This window comes from Echinococcus granulosus, assembly GCF_000524195.1.
Source record: "Echinococcus granulosus chromosome Unknown EG_S00084, whole genome shotgun sequence".
Classification (NCBI taxonomy): domain Eukaryota; kingdom Metazoa; phylum Platyhelminthes; class Cestoda; order Cyclophyllidea; family Taeniidae; genus Echinococcus; species Echinococcus granulosus.
In genome coordinates, this window is record NW_020170464.1 from 252,025 (window position 1) to 271,896 (window position 19,872).

Sequence of the window (19,872 nt, forward strand, 5' to 3'; positions counted from 1 at the left end):
TTGTTAATTACGATTTTAATGCCAGTGTTTTGATACATTAAGTGCAGGAGGAAATACCTGTTTTAGCACAATCGAGCCTCCATCAACAACGCAAGGCAGAATCGTAAGATGCTGGTTTAACTTTCATTTATCCTCTATTCTTGCTGTAGAATTCCGAGACAATGTATGTTAATAAAAGAAAATACTCAAGTTGACTAAACGCTGCTTCCGGAAGGAGGCTTAAGCAGGTCTCTGCAAAGATTAAATCGCATTTCCGGTTGACGAATTTTTCAGTAAGGAAAGAGAAAATAGTTTAGAGCCTACTCCCAGCAATTATGGTAATCCTTATTTTGAATGTGCCTACACTGCTACACGACATTCACCTCTTCTGATAAGGGATACTACTGTGGACTCAGCTTTGCTTCAAAGAGGGTTCAATTAGTGGCGAATGAGGAAATCGTTGCTGAAAGGTGACTTCAATGCTTGCGGGGGAGCGGTATGGAGCGATTACTCATTGAGGCACGACAAAGACACGGCCGGAGGTGAAATTTGCATCCAGTCCAGTGTTGGTTCTGCCATCAACACCCCAGCATGCATAATTAGATTAACCGGCAAACGCATGAACCACTGCCGATTTCCAAGTTTCGCCCAACACCTGGCTGGCTAACTAACATCCCAAATCTGTATCAATCATCACTTTTGCCTATCCGTGGAGAGAGGGGCGAATTTGCTGTCAGCAAAAGAGACTTTTTACCACACCACTAGTAGTAATGAGTGATAATCTGATATTGAAAGAAGAATAAAAATTCAAGTATTTACACATAGGCTGGCAAATGCTTGCATTATGAAAGGGTGGGAAACGGGCGACATTTCCAAGAAAGCAAGGTTATTGTAGATTCAGTAATAAAACCATCGCTAGCAACGAAAGTGAAAAAATAACCCAACATCAGAAAGGTTGAGTATGCATATTCGACTTATTTTTGGATAAATTTGCATTTTTGCACATTCAGGTATTTCAGCTCATGGCAAAAAAAAGATTTTAGAAGAGCTGCGAAACAGCAGCATTAAAGACGGCTCTTACTACTCCTCCCCACTACTTTTAATAGTTCAAATAAGTGCATTTCAGTTGGATGGAGAATCCATTTAAATGACATTTGTGCCAAAAGGTGGCAACCAACCTGGCTCTCTAACGAAGGTGATCCCCTGTCTTGACACCGTATGGCCACGAAGTGGACTGCAGTCTGCTCTCGGTCAAAGCTGGTGGTTGTGACTAACTGGAATTCAGCTCTCCCAGCACCGAAAACAGAGCTGTGACCTTCTGTGAAGGCCAATTCCTCATGCTCTGTTGACAGTATTCCTGGCAGTGGCGGCACTTTATGTCCCGCGAAGGTGTCTGCAGCGATCAGACGAAAGAAAGTGCTATTTATAGTACAGTAAAATTGTCCATTCGGTCCGTTTGCACCGTCCAGATCCTGCACAGTCACCAAAGCCACAAAGGTGTCCCTTTCTTCATTCTCCAATACCTCCAACTGCGTGGGACTGCGGTTAGCCAGATCCATTAGAGTAATTTTCGGCTCCTCGTCGTTCACATCCACTAACTCAATAACAATACTTGCAGATGTGGAGAGCCGATTCGGCTTGCCATCGTCTGAAGCAACGACCACAAGATTGTAGGCTTCAAAGCCTTGATTTGACGACGACTTAGACAGAGTGTCGTAGTCCAGACGATCAGCAAGACGAAGTTCTCCAGACGTGGGATTAAGATCAAAGAGGCGCTGAACTCTTGGTGGAATGATTTCTGCCCAAGCAAAAGTGACCCTACCATTCTCCCCACTGTCTGCGTCTCTAGCTTCAAAGTTGGCCAACAATGTTCCAACTGGTGTATCCTCACGAATGTGGATTTGAGCACGCCCACTACCCGCAGTTAAGGCGTCGAAACTGCCCTGCAGACGGGTACGGACACTCACATTGGGCTGGTTATCATTCTCATCTAGCACATCAACTCGAACGAGAATTTCAGCCGAATGTGGCAAGTGTTGATCAACATCAAAGGCAACGAGTGTTATATAGTAGTCTTGTCGTTTTTCATAATCAAGAGGCTCACGCAATTCCAGCTTCGGTAGTATTACCCCATCGTCACGACGTGGTAAAATAAGCTCAAAGGGGAAAGTGTAGATTAAACGAGGGTCCATCTCCAATCGCATTTGACTAGATGGTTCTTCTAGCTTGTAGCCTTGAACACCAAACGACCCAGCGTCACCGTCTTGGGCCAAGGGAAGTGGTAATTGAAAGCCGATGTGTGCACCCTCCGGAATGGAAGCAATATACATTAGGCTACCATCGTAGTTCCGCGAGATTTGTGCGCTTGTTAGGCCCGTAAACTTAGGAGCATTGTCATTAAGATCCAAAAGATCAATGTGAATGGAAGCGAAGGAAGTGGGAAATCCGGTAGGCTTCGAACTGAAGGCGATACGAAAGTCCAAGCTGCATTTCAGTCCTGTGGAAATTATGTGGTTCCCCAGTTTCGACTGCAGAGCCTCCATTCCCACCACCTTGACATCGTGAGTGCTGGTTGTATCGTGTTGACCCACTATCATCATCGTGCAGCAGAGCTCTGCCCGTTGGCATAGCTGATCACGGTCTATTGGACCGTTGGTACGCAAGGTTCCCGTGCGCTGATCAATTGCGAACATTTGGTGGTAGATGGGGTTAGGAGTGAGAATTTTGAATCGGTAATTGACATTAGGCGAATCTTTCATGGAAGGAATATTGAAAAGGCTGGGAAGGTCTGCAATCACGGTGTTGGTGGGAACCTCTTCGGGCATTTGGAAGCTATACAACTCGCCCTTCGTTAATGTCAGGAGGGTGAGAAAGAGGAAGAGGGTGAGGAGGAGTGGGTACCACCGCATTTGGACAATTATGTGGCAGAAAGAAATGATTTGTGAGTACGTCGCCAAGTCCTATGGCTGTCCGCATTGCTAACATGAAGAGGTGTCATTTGATTGGTGCCTCGGCCACACGATGAAAGCCGTTTGGTGAGTGGCGCAAGGCAGGCCAATCCGAGGCGCCGCTTAACACGTGGCCTTGGCCTTGGCGGGTGAGCTAATTGCAGGCCCTCGTAGTCGACAGCGCTATACAGAATAGGGGATTTTTGCTGTACCCGCCACATTGCCGCAAGCCGGACGAATTGAGATTCAAACGCCAGTGTCAATGCAAGCAGTCGGGTGAAGGCATTTAATAGAATGGTTACCAACCTTGGCCGTAAATGGAGGCATTTTTGGAATATGCCAACAATGTTGATGCTCTTCCTGACCTCCATTTGTGAACAAATATACATCATTTTCAAATAAGGTGCTTGACGCAAAGCGGAGTCTGTAAAAATTTGTAAAGTTAAAAAGTTGGGCAGAGGTTAAGATGAGGGGTCAGCCCACCAGAGATAGGAGGACAGAGAGAGAGATATTGCTTAGGGAACAGTTAGTGCGCCCTTGGTCATTTCTACTTTGGAGACTACAATTCGCACAAGTGTGGATGCAGAGTTGACAAGTTTATAGTGACTGGTAGCGTTTCCTAACGCAAAACTTGCAACTACTACATAATTCCATGCAAATATGTGTCAGAAGAAGAGCAACGAAAGGCATGGCTCTCTGCAAAGTGCTAAGCATGCGGCTATGCACGATGTAAATCTTTCATTGTATTACTTCTAAATTACAAATGAATTGCATAACAGCAATAAAAATGTTTAAAATTTAACATCGTTTATTCCGTGGGCTTGGCTGTAATGCTCCTCCTCCCCCTCACCACCATCATCATCATCACTTTGTTATCAATACGACGGCTATCTCGGGCTAATTCATTCACACACGAAAGGGGTTTGGGAAGGGAGAGACGGAGGTAAGGAAGGGAGGGAGGTAGGGATGGCGATAGGTAGAGAGATGAGTGTTGGACATCGTTGCAAACACCCACCACCTACTTATAAGTAGTCAGTAGAAACAACACCTCCCCTCCACACTTTCCCACTTGTGTGCCCATTTTAGTACTCCCACAAGAGCCGTGTTTGAAAACGCTCGTTCACACTATATGGCAGTACACCCGAATACTCGTATCAGGCTGATGCAGCATTGTGTTGCAGAAGAACCAGAATTTCATGGTCTAATTGAACTTGAAAATTGGCATTACATTTTGCTCCCATTTTAGCATGGTTTAATTCACCTCCACCACAGGGATAAGGTCAAGACATCAAATGGTATGCTTTTACATGTTATGTCAATTGAGTACCCACAAATGCTCTCCAAAGACCTACATTCATTCATTAATTCTTATGAATCACAAAGATAGAGATAGAGCACTGCGTGCATAAGAACGTGCATTCATTACGCTCGTCATTATACCACCTTGCAATTCGCTTGCCCAATTATTGTAGCCACCAAATGAACAAAGTCTCGCATTCAATTCACCTTGTCCGATGTCCCATCTACAGAATGCAGGAAGTTACACAGGCAAGCAATAACCTTGTAAGCATGATTTGTTTAGTTCATGAATGTGGAAAGTTTAGAAATACAAACAATCGTGAGGTGAGTAGGATGATAGTAGTGCCAAAATTCGCAACAAAACTGTTTGGGAATTATATTTAACCCGATACTATAGCTTTTGGTCATTTTACAATTCTTGATTGTTGCAGAAGTTGGCTGTTGTTTTTCAAATTGAGGGCAATGTTTTAATTGAAAAAAATATTTGCACACAGAAAGTAATCTTTTGCATATATTTACGTGAACAGGGAAATAAATACGAATAAATGGATGCAAATGTGTGTGAGTAGAAGCGTTGGAGCACCACTCTTGCTTCACCAAGTAAATAAAACAATCGTGATATTTTTTGCTTTATTACTTTGGTTATGAGACAAGTTCAGAATCGCGCTTATCTGTTATGATGGACAATTCCATAAGTGTTTACTTTAAATCGTTGCCGGGTTGGGTTTGTTATGCATTTTTGTGACGGTAGGGTTTTGGCTGGAGAGACATCATTCGTTCAAAGAAGTCCAATTATAACAAATGTTTGGTCTTTACTTGAAACAGTGACGTCTTGGGCCCTCAATTCGGCATGAGTGTGTGTTTCAAATGGAACATCATCTGATGATCATGGAGGTATTATCAGGCCAAACTGATTGCTAACTTCGTGTCAGGCATTTTTTGTACCTCGTTCAGGTAATAATGCTATGCATTTCATCAGCTACCATATGTCTAATTTATTTAATTTATTGATGGCGTGGAGCTGTTATGCCATATGGTCAGGTCTTTTCATGATTTTGGTTGGTGAAGGAGGCATGGGAGGATGTGAAGTGTCCTCTTTTGTCCTGTTTTTAGCTACCTTCGTTTACTTGGGATTTTGCTTGATAATGTCTCGGGTAGAGTGCAGAAGTGATTTGGGCTCAATGCGGCGCGTGCGTACTTGACTGTGGCATTCATCGCTGAAGGCACAGAGTGGTCCACTACGACTGTCGTCACCATCATGTATCGTCTTGGTTGCATGGAAATTCGATAACTAGCACGGTTGGCTCGTACGTGTTTTTTTCTCTGGCACCAACTGCTTTGTGATAACTGTCGCGTGATGCTGACCAAGGGCAGCGCTGAGGAGAAAAGCTTTGTAATGCATTGGTTGGTTGCCTAACTCTCTGCTTTGTTAAATGAGGCTACTTGCGTGCTCTACTATTTTACCTTTGCAGGGTGTTTGGGCTGACCTCAGGGCCATGCCAGTAATGCCAATTCCTGCTGTATGACAACAATATATATATATATTCTGCCCGAGTATGATGTCTTCTTGCGTCTTGTTTGGGGAGGTCCTGGGGCGCTGCATGATTTCTCGACAGATAATGGGCTGTATTCTCTAAGTATTTCGCGAAGTTTAAACAGCTGTAATAATACAAATTAGCAGTGGTCCTATTTTGGTGGCCAGCGGAGTATCAGCTAAAGCAAAGGGCATTGTCCCAAGCTCCTCCAACTTCTCAAACACCACTGAATGCCGAGTAGACGTACTGAATGGGCGTGGACACCCTATTGGCTCCCTCTGTATAAGCCTCTTACTCGAGACCCGAAACAGCACCCTCTCCCCATCCTCCACTGCTGGCAACGTTTTTACCTTGCTGGCAGTATCAAGGTGGGCGCTGGGGGATCAAAACCAATGATGAGGCATGCAAGACTCTCAAGACCTATCCTGACCCCATCCGTAACTCCTGTTCTATTGCTGTTTAACAGAGTTAACGAACCCATCAACACAAAATTACAATTAGACAATTCCGACCCTCGATTAGAAGTTTCAGATTTGATTATAATGAACTTTACCACCTCATGGACACCTCAAAAGCACCCCACAATACCGACCTGCTTTCCTTACACAGGAACATTCCCCAAAACTTTTGAATTTATTCGCAAATACCAGGATCACACTTGAGTGGTCATTTAGCAGATTTACAAAGTGGATTCAAGTTCCAACAATAAGATGCTGATGAGGGCGCAAAGCGTTACGAATTCTTCTTTGAAATTGGCATTGAAACCGTCTTCACTTCGGTGAAAAACTTGAGCCCGTCTTTTCCGCTTCAGAAAACGAATGCAAATTAAATGATTAGTCAAAGTGGCTGGATTGGAAGGATCGTCAAATCGGTTTGAAATTATTTGTTGGCTTACTTTTCTCGACCGATTCCTGAGTGTTTGTAGCCTCCAAACGGCTGCATCACAGGCGAGGTGTTGTAGCTGTTGATCCTAAGGCAAATAAAATGATCATATTAATGAGAGGGATTGAAGTAGACATACCAAACGGTGCCAGCCTCAAGGGCCTGTGCAACACGAAGGGCCTTGTCCATGTCGGTGGTGAAGACGCCGCCGCCGAGGCCATAATGTGAGGCGTTGGCGCGTTGAAGCACCTCCTCAAGGTCGTGAAACCGCAGCACTACCTGCACCGGTCCAAATATCTCCTCACGTGCGATCCGCATATCATCGCTTACGTCACCGAACACGGTGGGTGCGATGTAGAAGCCCTTGTTGCCAACACGTTCACCACCAGCCACTAGACGAGCGCCCTCCTCACGACCCGAGGCAATGAATTTCATGATCATATCAAACTGTGTTTGATTTATCTAAAAAATACTTATTACACTGTATTTTGCAATGAAATGCAAAGGAGAATCGCAGCTCATGTCGAAAGTGTCATTGAACAAACTATTTGTCAGGAAGTGACAGAATGCAAAGCACCACAAACGACTGCTTACTAGACTCCTAAGGATAAGCAAAAGCCATTTGTTTGCAAATAAACGCCTTCTGTTTACCTTTTGACACACTGCACATACATACAGCCCATCACATTTGACGCTGATTAAAACCAGTCTATTGAAGGCCGAATCACAGCAACTCAAGTGCCCTAAACTCATTTTAAGGTGAGTGGACGCATCACAGAAATGCTCAACAAAGTTTCCCCTAAGATGTTGAAGTAACAGTTCGAGGTGAAACAAATCAAAGATGGGTTTAAACATCCACAGATTACTGTTGCCAGACTCAAAAACTCGATTTGGTATGACACCTGAAATCGTAGTTTTGCATATTAGTGCCTTTGGATAGCCAAAAAAGCCTTCAAAGAACCGTAATCTTTCAAATCCATTAGGAAGAGTAATATGGTTGGCCATTATCAAAGATATTGAGCAGCCGAAACTCTAATGCACCACACTACTTGAAGGGTAGCATGAGACCTGTTTGGAGGAAGAAGTGACAAGTGTGACGTGGATGCGTACCTGGGGACCCTGCTCAACTCCAGATTTGAACGGATCACCAACAACGCGTTGCTCAGCAAGTTTACAAAAACGTTCAAGCATCTCCTCATACACAGGGGCCTCCACGAAAGTGCGAGTGGCTGCCACACAACACTGCCCAGCGTTTTCCATCACACCCTCAAACGCCACTGATGCAGCCGCATCAACTAAAGGAATGGTCGAAGCAATGAAAAAGGTGTAACACGGTGACAGACAGAACCAAGAGGTAGCGAAAGCATACGATCGGCGTCGGCGAAGATTATGAGCGGTGACTTCCCGCCCAGCTCGAGATTGACACGCTTAAAGGTAGGGGCGGCGGCGAGCATGATGGAGTGACCCACGGCAGTGCTTCCCGTGAACGTCACCGCGTTCACGTCGGGGTGACACGCCAACGCGGCACCGGCCGTCTCGCCAAAGCCCGGAACCACGTTCACCACGCCTGCCGGGAAACCTGCAACGAATATACGCTTTCTGTCTCATTTTGTCTTGCCTATGTAGTTGCTAATGCGTTGGTTGGTGATGTTAGGTGAGAACTGCTATTAAACGCCTACAGAAATGAAGGCATCAATTATGATGCTGGCAGTGGTGGTGTGAAAGAAACAACACTCCCCCCTCAAAATGTTTGAGTTACTAATTGCAGAAATGGGCGCATCAACTTCGGCATTGGAGATATAAAAGCAGTAAAAATAATTATTTAATGTTAGGCCTTGAAGCATGGTATGCGCATCGAAGTGGTCGCACAAGAGCATCGTGGTCATTAAATGGCTTCAACAACTTCAAAGTAAACTACATTAATTTTTATTTTTAAGTAACCCATTCTCAACCATTCTCCATCACTTTCACTAATCGGAAAGCTACTGAGGTTGTTCTTAACGCGGCTATGACAGGCGTCTTGTTGAACACCTCAACGGCTGGATGCCATAGCTTACCGATTTGTTCAACGAGATGAGCAAAGAAGAGTGCGCTAAGTGGAGTCTCCTCAGCCGGTTTGACAACGATACAGCAGCCGGCGCACAGAGCTGGAGCCACCTTCGAGGCAATCAGATCGAGTGGGTAATTCCAGGGAATTATGGCGCCCACCACCCCAACTGGCTCCCTTCGAGTGTAGCAGATCACGTCACCGTCACAGGGGATCACCTAAACTAGTTAGATAAGCTTATCACAACTTTTCATGCATTCATGCTGACCAACCAGGTATTCCTGTTTTTCCACAAAGGATCCAACCGTTCACACCATATTCTTTAGCATCAGCAGCTAGTTTTCATAATGCGTATTCTCAAAAACAGTTAAATTTTCAAAACCGATTTTTTAAACAGATAAAGCTACTAGTTCTATGCATCAAACTCATTAATTTGCCCTTGCCAAAATAAAATCATGTACCATTTTATCATTTACAAATATAAACCTCGCCAATCAGGGGCTATTCGCAGGTCTAACTCAATAATTCCGTCTGAGCTAGGCATCCTGTACCACCCACGGATTGTGCAAACTACTGTAGCATTAGTCACAATTAGGACTGAAGCAGTAGAAAAGAATGCTGTAAAGCCACCTTGCCGTGGATTTTATCCGCGTAACCCGCATAATAGCGAATGGTGTCGATGGCGAAATTCACATCTCCCCGGGCAGATGCCAAAGGTTTGCCAGCGTCCATGGCCTCCAACTGGCTAAGGTAGTCGATGTTGTCAGCGAGAGCGTCAGCAAGCCGATAGAGTAGACGGCCGCGATGTGAAGCATCCATGGAGCGCCATGCTGAATCTCGAACGAAGGCCGCCTTAGCTGCTTTTACTGCACAATCAATGTCAGGCGCATCACCCTCCGCTACGCGGCATACTTCCTTCGCCGTTGATGGATCCACCACTCCGAAAGTCTTACCCGACAGACTGTTGACAAACTTATTGTTAATGAAGATCTATCACAATGAAAAGGAGGGAAAATCAAAGTCACGGGTTCGGAACTAGTCATCAAATTTCGTAAGTGCTGACAAACAACAATCAGTAGGTGCTATCCATTAATAAAACCTGTGGAATTTTGTATTGGCAAGATAGCACAAGACCACTTCATATCGATTGGTTTCTAGTGGCTATAACATAGTGCACTCCTATAGGACCAAACCAGGGAAAATTGTGCGCTGCAAAAGGAGTACTATGTCAGATTTAGGCCAATCGATGTGTTAAATGAATGTACGACAGTAGTTAAAACATTTCTTCCCTAGCTAACAATTATATATCGAAAATAAATGCTAATGCCACCAACAGTAAATTATTGGGCTAATTAGTTATTTGTTTGGCTTACTACTCACGATAAGGCTTGCTGTTAATGATTGTATAAAAGGAGTAGGGTAAAAAGCAGTTAACAAATGCTTCCCAACCATCCAATAACGAAATATGGTGAGAAGAGTTAAAAGGCTTAAAACCAATTCCTACATAGTCCACCACAGCATAATACTTCACCAAAATAAAAATGTACATTAGACAAATCATTCAACCAGTGATAAACGACTTGATGAAGTCAGTTACTGTTTCCAATGGCACACAATCAATATTGGATGGTATTTTATAAGCTTACCAGTAAACACTTTCAGATTGCAAAAAATTGTGCGCAGACAGTAAACAAAAGAGTTGCAGCTGTACTTCAATGCAAATAAGCCTGCACTTACCTGTGTGAATTTAACAGCAGGACGCTGCATTTCTAGGCCAACCGCGACTGATTAACAATAACGGCCAGCATGTTATTGAACAAAGCTCAAGGACATTATTCTGATCCATTCAAAGTACCCGATAAGTGAAAAATTGACATTGCCTCTACAGTCATTAATTTTTTGCGTTTTTGACCTTCATTCTTCAGCAGTTAAAAATTGCAAAATAAAATGCCGAAAAAATTTAAATTTACTGCTCTAAAACTTTTGCTAACTCATTTCCATTTATGAGTTTTTTGAGCCCTATAAAGCAACCGTTGCGAAATCCAAAGCAAGAATTGGGAATAATCTTGTAGTAACTTTTATTACTTTCTAAAAACACAATCGTGTGGCTGACATGTTTAGATTTTCGCACTAAATGTTAAGGCACTTCTTTATAAGATCCTCTATATTTTAGTAAGCCATTAGTCTATCTTCTTTTATTAGGCTTTTAATTTTGTAAACCTGTTTTAAAAGCTTGCCAATACACAAAATTGCTTGCAGTTGTAATGTTTGGTTCTGCTTTAATTCTCGCAAATCCGGGTTGACAATTTGGAAATGTTTCATGCTACTTTTAAATCACCACACATCCAGGCAAATGCAAACGCGCTACTTTCTAAGCATTTATTTTGAAGGCTATGGACGCACTCTTGATTCAGTCAACGGTTCCTTCTATAATGCTGCCAAAATTTCATTCAATGTCTGTACGACCCAACCAATAGTCATTACTGATTTACATTTCAAAACTGAGATGGATTTATTTGATGTGCTTCCTTAATACGTAGTAATCGAATGAAATCTTGATGACAAAAAGTGGGAAATCGAGATAGTACCAAGAGACTTTCCAATGTGCTTTTTCCTTTCAAGACAGATAGACCTTATGAATAGATTGATATGGTTTGAATGTCGAGTAACGGAGTCGTTGAGTTTGTGGTAAATGAATTGATCCGATTCAAACTTAACTCTTATTGGCGTTGAAAGCTTCAAGGCAGCGGAAGCCTTACCCCAACTCTAACCCTCTTGTTGTTGATTGCAATTTTGCGGTGGTTTTTTTAGGCGCATCACTCTACAGTGTTTTCCCTGATCTGTATTTACTTAACCGATATCCCTCTGCAGTATTAGAATTCTCGTCTCCAGAAAGTCTAACATTCATGGAAATGGATTTGTGCAGGTGGTGCTGGCCTCTATCACCAACTACTCCTGTTGAGGTTGCCTTGCCTTCATGTCGGCTCAGGTCTGATAATACACGTCGCCTAATCCCGACCAGATCATCCTCCTCCTCTTTTTCTTCCTCCGAAACATCGTAAAGGTCATATTTTATGCTCTTCGGTCCAAAAGTTTCCCCAAATAGGGCCGCTTTGCCAAATTTTAGCCACTCAGTAGATATACTGGTAGGATCTGCATCATCGCTTTTGTAGCGCTTAGTCCATTCATACACTTCCTTTATCGAAGGTCCTATCAAGTTTTCAAAAAGTGGTTGCTGTGAAGATCGGTTGGTCATTTTCGCTGTCTCTCCATCAAATGCTTCTCCCGAGATGCCTTCCAGGTGGCTAGTTTTTATGAGCTCCATTATAAGACGATTTGTAGAACAAATACTATCTGCGGTGATCCCACTGAAGGCGTACTTAAGCTGCATCTTGGCATCGTCTGACGAGTCAAGAATTTGTTTGATTTTCTCGTCATTCTTGGGGTATGATCGTCTGCGAAAGTAATGTCGAATGAGTGCTGCTACGCCCTCGTGATTTTCTATTAGGCAGGGCTGTACATGCTGGACCAGCCTTCCACGGCGTTGTGCACGCATTTGCTGGTCATTGCTGTCTGCTTTGATCCAGTCCATTGTGTACAGTATCATTTGTTGCTTCAGGCGCTCAATCTCGCTGAGTCGTCGTACAAAAGTGAATACAATAGCCAGTTGCTTTTCCATCCCAATCACATGTGCCTCCACTGCTCTTGTCGCAGAGCGGCCGCGCATAAGACTCGGTGGTAGGATCGGAACAACCTCCGCCTCCTCAATTGACATCACAGCATTTGTTGACGATACAATCACTCGCGGTGTGAGACGTGTCAGTCGGGCAACCAGACGATTATGTGTAGCACGAAGATTATCAGCGGTACGGCTAGGTCGTCGAACTAATTTGCCACTTTCGCCGAATGGATACATGTGGTCCCACCACTGCGGTGCCATTCGGTCGAGGAAATGCACTAGCGCCTCCACTCTGTGCTTATACCAGTCAATTTCGCTTGCCAGTGTTCTGCCTCGTGTCAGACGGCTACCTCCTACGAAAGCAGTGGTAGCCGCTGGAGGAGAAGTGATTGCATCGTCTCTGTCCTGACCTGTCGACCGTGGTAGCCCAATTTTGTCATACGAAAGGTTGCGAAGGCGGTGGAAAAGGTTCGACATTTACAAATACTTTAGGCTCTTTTTATCTTTCTCACCATCCAACGAAAGAAACTGTCTTGCATATTTTAAATCATAATCGATACGCACTTGTATCCGAGCACTTTTGCCCGAAGAATGAATCCTCTGAAGGCAATGAACGGTTAAAGAGAATAGGCAAAACACATTTTACTATTAATGGAGAGGGATGCATCAAAAAAGGTAGTCTGTATCGAGACAGTCAGGTATTCATAATTTCCAGCAGAAGTGATTTCAGTATGCGTGCTTCGTATGTGACTGTATTCTGGCCAGGATGGATTTGAGCTCCATCCAGTGGCTGGTCGGCGAACACTTTAACGTTTCGCCCATATACTAAGGAGACAGCAATGCATAAGTTAAGCTCTTAATTTTGTTGACAAAAAGAGTAATCTGATAAGTGAAGTATCAAAACTTTACTTTCACAATGCTCCAGAAAATCGAGGCAATCCATCAGCACTGAGTCCTTAATCATAATCATGTGTTTGGCCATATTCTCAATCATTGACAAAAAGCAGCGTTTGGCATAGTACCTAGAAAGTGTTGTGCATTAGAGGTGTGTTTGTATCCGATGCGAAGTCGATTGACGACTTCGCAGGTTTCCTGTCTAGTAGCTTATGGGAGATAACTAAAAAAGTAGGGGCAGATGTCTACAAGTAAAATGATCACAGAAGCATCAGTGCAATCATACCACGTATCCGTTCCCAACTTTTTCTGGTATGGCTCCAAACTGCGAATGACTCGGCTGATACCAAAGTCGTAGTTACCACGGGTACAGTAGAGAGTGCCGATGACAAGATTGACAATACAGAGGTGGAAAACTTTCCGCTCTCCACCTCCTCCGCCACCAAGTCCAAGTGGAGCCTCCTCGTAGGCTGCTGCCTCCTCCTCCTTTTCCAGCTTACGCATCAACTTCTCCGCGTCTGCATTCTCACCCGTCATGATGTAGGTGACACAGAGGTTGGCGCTGATTATGGCACTAATGCTCATCAGAGACTCGAAGTGACGACGGACGATGGGCTCGTAGAACTCGCTCGCCTCACGATACTTGTTCTCCTGCATGAAGAGCACATGCGCCACGTTCAGCTTCCATGTCTCGTGGTCGTTGCAGAACTCCACCGACTTTCGAAAGATACGCTCTACCTGAAAACAACATCACACATCTCATTGGCATTAACATTTTTGGGGCGGTTTTTAAGGTGGTTTCTAAGATTCTAACTTCAGAAGTGCCCAGTAGTATAAAGGGGTGGCATAATTCAAATTCTACTATTTTTATCTCAACGTATATGACAACCGCTAGTTACACACCTGTTGATAGTTTTGGGCATCCCAGTATATTTTTGCCTGCTGCATAAGAATCGGAATATACTTTTCAATTGTCATGTCGTACTCATTCACAGCCACCTTTAATGCCTCGTCATCCAGTGCTTTTCGTGCTTCCTGTATCCGTTTGGTAAGATTTCGCAAATGTTCTGTGCATTTGCCTGACATTTGATCGAGCCGACTAAAAAGACAAAGTAATTTTGGCTTTGAACATCAAATGAGCAGATTACAACTAAATCTGCAACGCTGTAGAATGTTTAAAGAGTCCGAACTTTTGCAAATTCACTACCCCTTACTTGTAGGCATCCTGAGGAGCTGACTGGCGCATGATTACGGCTTCAATGAAATCATGCAATTCTGGAGTTAAGTATTCAAAGGCCAAAGCAGTGTTTTCAGCCATCACATCAGCCGCAAGGTCAAAGTACTCGTATTTTATGTAGAGAAGAAGGAGGTTAGCAAAAGTTTCCCTAGGAAATGTGGGCTGTTGTAGTAGGAACTGAAGTTTATGGAATCCTGCAGCAGGTGCGATGTCCATGTTCATAAGGGCCTGGTTATGTAGGGTTACATGGTCCAATTCTTCCTCTGAACGCGGCGGCATGTCTGTCAAAGCCTCTCGTGCTGCCATCAAGTTACCCAGGTTGTACTCAATCGCCGCCTTTTTACAACAGAATGTTTCCAGTCATAATACAGCTTTAACAAAGCACCTTGTGTGCTGTAATCGGACCTACTTTTAAATTAAATGTTTCTACTAGAGCTGTCTCATGTAGAGTGGTTGTGTTTCCCACACTTCGCACTTCCAAACCCTCAGTAATCATTCCCACGCCCAACTCGGGATGATCGTGAATTCCCCTCTCAATTATGTCCGCGATATATTTTAGTGCTTGGGCATATTGTTTCATTTGATAGTAACACAGCGCCACATTGTAAGCCAAAGCAGATTGGAATCCAACAATCTAGAAAATTAGTGGGTCATAGGAAGTGTGGCTAAAGTGGACGGCTAGAGGTTTTGTTTGGCAGACTTACTGATAGTGACTGTTGGAAACGTTTACAAGCCTCGTTGTACTTTCCTTCTCGGTAGAGAAGGCAGCCGATATTAATACCCGTATCGGGATCCTCAGTAGAACATTGGTGAACGAAGGCGGCTGCACCGGCAACATCGTCAGTGCCGTAGCGGATGGCAGCCTGCAGCTTTACGACACGCTCTCTAATCTCCGGTTGCTCCGACTCTGCGGCTACTAAAGCAGCAACCTGCATTGCAGCTTCATTAAGACCTGCGCGGTGAAGGCAGAGTGCAAAGTGGAGGCGGTAGGTTGGGTGATTTGGGCATAACTGCGACAGCTGTTCGTAGCAATCTGAGGCCTGTACAAAGTCCTGCGTCTGAAAATAACAGAAAGCGAGGAGAGAGAGTGCAGCTCTTGAAGTTGGATGTGCGTAGCGCTGTATATTCAGCGACTCAATCGCTTCGGCGTACTTCTTCTCTCTTATGTAACCGTAGATTGTGGATGTAAAGTTGCCTTCACTTATTTGCGCCACCATTATAAGAGACCTGTAAGAATGAATAAATGGTTTAGGACATGATTGATCATTAAAGCATAGCGATAAGCGATAAAATAATGAATTAGAAATGGTCTATGTCTTAATGCAATGCAATATAGTTTTACATTGCCTTTTGTGACTTACATCGCTGGATTTTTTAGATATATTGGTACATTGCGAGATTAGGCAAATAATAATTAGCTATCGGGTAGAGTTTTCATATCTGTAGGAGAGTGGATTAAATATCGACAGAAAATTAGTCCTCATTTGTGGTGATAAAGCAGTCTAAAATAAGTTTTCCTATGTAAGCAACATAAACATAAACAGAGACCGGGACTTTTTGGCTAAATAGGAATTACTATAAGAATCGTTTCTAGTACGAAGTGAAATTATGAGAAAATTTCATATGACATTTGGTTATTTAAAAAGCTTGTGAGGTGACTATTTGTTGTCACTTTGGATACATGTTTTTACCCAGGATAATTGATAATTTAAGTGGAATATGAAATGCCAGCACACGCGCAGTCGTGCATTAGCGTGCTTTTTGAAAGTGGTTGTCAAGACGTAAATATAAGACAGAACCAAGGTCAACAAGTTTATTTTTTTCGCGAAACTTCAAGTTTCGTATTTTGTTCACCTTTACGATACTCGAGGACTATTTAAATTTAGAAAAGATAAAACCGTGCGAAATTCTGTTGTTCAAAAAAGTGAGTTATTTTACCAAATACACCTTGCTACTACTTATATAATATATTTGAGAAATGTATAACTCTCTTCATTCTTAAAAGAGCTGTTAGGATTTAAACAAAAAAAGGCCAACAAAACAAGGTGATCTACAACCATAATTGCAAAGAGCTTATTAACGGGTATATCAGGTCACTCGTGAGTAGATGGTCAGTAAAATTACACAAATTTGAAACTCACATGATATTCTATGTTTCTATGAAAACCACGGCCTAATTCAAAACAAGTGCTAAAAATTATTTTTAGAAGTAGCACCACTAAACTCTCTTTTTCAAAAAACTCAAACATTTTTCATGATTTTTTTCAAAATTTGTTTTTTAATATTTTATTTGTAAAATAAAAAATATGAAAGGTATTTTGTAATTTTTTCCTTTTTTTTAATTTGACTAGTACTAAAGTCATGTTAAGCTTCTTCTAATCAAAACTTATTTCGTTTAAATTTACCACCCCACCGCAACCATTCAATCTTATTAATCGTCTGTCTCGCTATGCCTAGGACGAAATTTCTCTGTGATGTTTTAGATGAGTCTTTTTATCAAACGTCTTATCGAGATCGTCGAAATAATGTAGGTTTTTGGCCGAGTGGTTTTTTTCCGCCTAAGCTTGCAATCTTAAAGTGGGTTTTTCTTATCATTACTAGGCTTCAAGTCGAGAACTGAATAAATCTCTCCTCAAATCTTCCACTTTATACGTTGGCAATTTGTCCTTTTACACTCGAGAAGAACAGATTTGGGAGCTCTTTAGTAGGGCTGGTGAGGTGCGCCGGGTTATTATGGGCCTTCACAGGGTTGATAAGACACCCTGTGGTTTCTGTTTTGTGGAGTACGAGGACAGAGAGGGTGCTGAGATGGCAATGCGATATATCAACCACTGTCGACTCGACGATCGAATTATTCGAACCGATTGGGATGCCGGTTTTGTCGAGGGTCGACAGTTCGGTCGTGGAAGAAGTGGTGGTCAGGTTAGCCATCATTATCTTTTTCATCCAGTGTATCAAATGAAGAGTGTGTGGTAGTCCTTTAGAATCCTTAGTGTTATTATTAATTCTATTATATGTGGTTTTTTGGGGTGAATACTCTGTCGGGGTGGTGTTGCTTCTATATCTTCACCAAGTGGAGTTTGGTTCATCTGTGTTTACTCCAATAGTCCAGATCAGCATCATTTGAACCCGGTAGTCTACTTAGAATGCCGAGTACGCTCTTTTCCTTTTCACTCACTTATAGCACTTTGAATAAATTAGTATTGCAAGGAATCACGGACGCTGCCTTAGGGTTTATTTTATTGTGAACCTTAGGAGCAGCTTTATGGCATTTGCTGCCGTTTGCCTCGTTATTGTTTAGTCATTTACCTTCAGACGTTGCTGTTTGTTTTATCCTTCCGTTTGAAGATCTTATTCGATTATTTGTATCTTCATTTTCACTTTTGTCAGATTTTATCTCAGTTTTTCGGCGAGTTTTGTCAATCATGGAACACTAGCTCCCAATTTTGACCAAATGTGGAGTGTTGGATAATATTTTTTTTGTGTGTAATGTCAGAAATAGCGTTCACCGTTGGAGCAGGTTGTGTCACTGTGCCTAGTTCTTAAAGAGCATTCCAATGTTTTAGGTGCGTGATGAGTTTCGTAAGGATTACGACGCAGACAGGGGTGGATACGGCAAGATGGCTCAGAGAATGATACAAGACTGATTGCAACCGTTTGGTTTTTTGTTGTCTTTCCTCCTTTTGTAGCTAATAAATGCAATGTTTTTTACACCTCTGTTTTATTAGAGTGAGCTTGATAATGTATTATGCACTCTTCAATTATTTATTAGGGGATTGCAATGTTATTTTTTCTGACTCGATTGTCAACTCAGATATCAAAATAGCTGTTAACCTATCCTGGAATATTATTTCAGCTGGTTTTTAGATTCATTAATTGAGTTGTTGCATAACTGAGACTTCAATTAAACTTCGGTCGGTTAGGTTCGCCCTTAGCATTGAGGCGAATGATTCCACAGCGTCGATTCTCTACGTGTACGAAGTTGAGCTCCCAATTTAGGTAAGAGGACTACTTAGAATTCTTTAACGTTAATGCCATGATTTTTAGTATTAAACTGTGAACTGATTGTCCTGACGCAGAGAACTTCCTATCATTTGGGTTGCGGACTGTTCGCATAGACTTAGGTAGCAACCTAGTTCAGAACAGCAAACTAGCAAACTTTTAGCATTTAGAACCCAACGCACATTATTCTGATGTTGGTTTTTAACTAATCTTAGGTAAAAAAGTAGTCCATCACTTCTTGGCCCCCTCGCTTTCCGTACGCAATGATCTCAGTGCACTAGGGCCCTGTTTACTTCAAGCCGTACCACTTATGTGTAAAATCATTTTATTGGTTTGGTAATGTTATCCTTTTGTTTAATTCTATCAAATGTGGTTAGCACACTTTGCAGTTCTCTAAAATTGGTTAACTTCATGGATTTCTTTGCGGAAGAATGTGAGTCGGAATAACAAACTGTATCAGCAGATATTATTAACTGCAGAAGGGACCGCATGTTCCGATGTCCAATTTCACAAGGGCTTCGGTGAGGCAAGCAGATTGTGACTGCTCAAATAAGCATATGGCTAAATGTGAAGATGTGTTTTTGACATCCACCTACCTTGTTCACGAAAGCTTTTGAACTCTTGAACGGTCTTCCATTGAGTGATTGAACAGTAGTTCGGTCGGGACATACCCAATTTCTGGATTATTTTCGGTGTGCCTGCAACTAAGTACCCATTGTTCTTGCATGCCAATTCGGGTAGTTGATAAATAAACCAGTTGAAGCGTTGAATGTAACGGACATCATAGAAGCTAATCTCTAGAAGTGGGTAGTCTAAAAAGGGAATGATTGTTCCGTGTATAAATATTTGAGTAGCGTTTATTCGGTAGGCTCAAATACACATACTTACCCTTGACATACTTTGTTGGATAACTAAGGTTGACTGTAAAGTATTCAACGTGCTGTGGAAATTCGGATTTTAGGTGAAGGGCTTGGAAGAGATCGTTCGCGCCCTTGACGTCGTCAAAAGACAAAATGATGAGAGTTGTCTGAGAGGTCCAGAAACCACGCAACGGCGTTGTATCCTACATTACAGTCAAAGTTGTACCATTATCCAGTATTGTCAGGTACATGAGCATTTCAGATCATCCAGTTCCCTTTCACTTACTTCAACACCTATTCCGAAGATCTCACCTCTGTATGACTCAATGATGGATCTCCTCTTGAGAATGTAGTTTCTGACTGCTCCAACTGGCTGCATTGATCCATCCACCGTAATCACAGCCAAGCATTGTCCAGTATTTCTCGGAATATCCTTAATCCCTTATCACTTGAGCTAATTAAAGTACTCACAAGTAGAAATATTGGTCCCGGCTCTTCGTCGAAAACTGA

General features: G+C 42.7%; 5 protein-coding genes across 5 annotated transcripts; 1 reads left to right on the forward strand and 4 right to left on the reverse strand. All coding sequences in view use genetic code 11, as the record gives it.

The window, feature by feature from the left end:
- Positions 1 to 1,043: 1,043 nt before the first annotated feature.
- EGR_07698 (Protocadherin-8) lies at positions 1,044 to 2,888 on the reverse strand (the record flags this gene model as incomplete). Its single annotated transcript, XM_024496947.1, has 1 exon — positions 1,044 to 2,888. One exon carries the CDS (start codon positions 2,886 to 2,888, stop codon positions 1,044 to 1,046), a length of 1,845 nt encoding a protein of 614 aa, XP_024348652.1.
- Positions 2,889 to 6,493: 3,605 nt separating this feature from the next.
- EGR_07699 (Aldehyde dehydrogenase family 1 member A3) lies at positions 6,494 to 10,457 on the reverse strand (the record flags this gene model as incomplete). Its single annotated transcript, XM_024496948.1, has 8 exons — positions 6,494 to 6,566; positions 6,657 to 6,731; positions 6,783 to 7,105; positions 7,754 to 7,938; positions 8,013 to 8,222; positions 8,701 to 8,908; positions 9,321 to 9,680; positions 10,428 to 10,457. The coding sequence occupies 8 exons, from the start codon at positions 10,455 to 10,457 to the stop codon at positions 6,494 to 6,496; spliced, it is 1,464 nt and encodes a 487-aa protein (XP_024348653.1).
- Positions 10,458 to 11,511: 1,054 nt separating this feature from the next.
- Positions 11,512 to 12,846, reverse strand: EGR_07700 (hypothetical protein; the record flags this gene model as incomplete). The annotated part of the gene is made up of 1 exon (XM_024496949.1): positions 11,512 to 12,846. One exon carries the CDS (start codon positions 12,844 to 12,846, stop codon positions 11,512 to 11,514), a length of 1,335 nt encoding a protein of 444 aa, XP_024348654.1.
- Positions 12,847 to 13,063: 217 nt separating this feature from the next.
- EGR_07701 (Tetratricopeptide repeat protein 30) lies at positions 13,064 to 15,717 on the reverse strand (the record flags this gene model as incomplete). The annotated part of the gene is made up of 7 exons (XM_024496950.1): positions 13,064 to 13,194; positions 13,279 to 13,391; positions 13,550 to 14,001; positions 14,167 to 14,362; positions 14,478 to 14,836; positions 14,910 to 15,134; positions 15,205 to 15,717. The coding sequence occupies 7 exons, from the start codon at positions 15,715 to 15,717 to the stop codon at positions 13,064 to 13,066; spliced, it is 1,989 nt and encodes a 662-aa protein (XP_024348655.1).
- A 1,232-nt stretch (positions 15,718 to 16,949) lies between these two features.
- On the forward strand, positions 16,950 to 18,147 carry EGR_07702 (Nuclear cap-binding protein subunit 2; the record flags this gene model as incomplete). Its single annotated transcript, XM_024496951.1, has 3 exons — positions 16,950 to 17,027; positions 17,102 to 17,422; positions 18,067 to 18,147. The coding sequence occupies 3 exons, from the start codon at positions 16,950 to 16,952 to the stop codon at positions 18,145 to 18,147; spliced, it is 480 nt and encodes a 159-aa protein (XP_024348656.1).
- Positions 18,148 to 19,872: the final 1,725 nt, after the last annotated feature.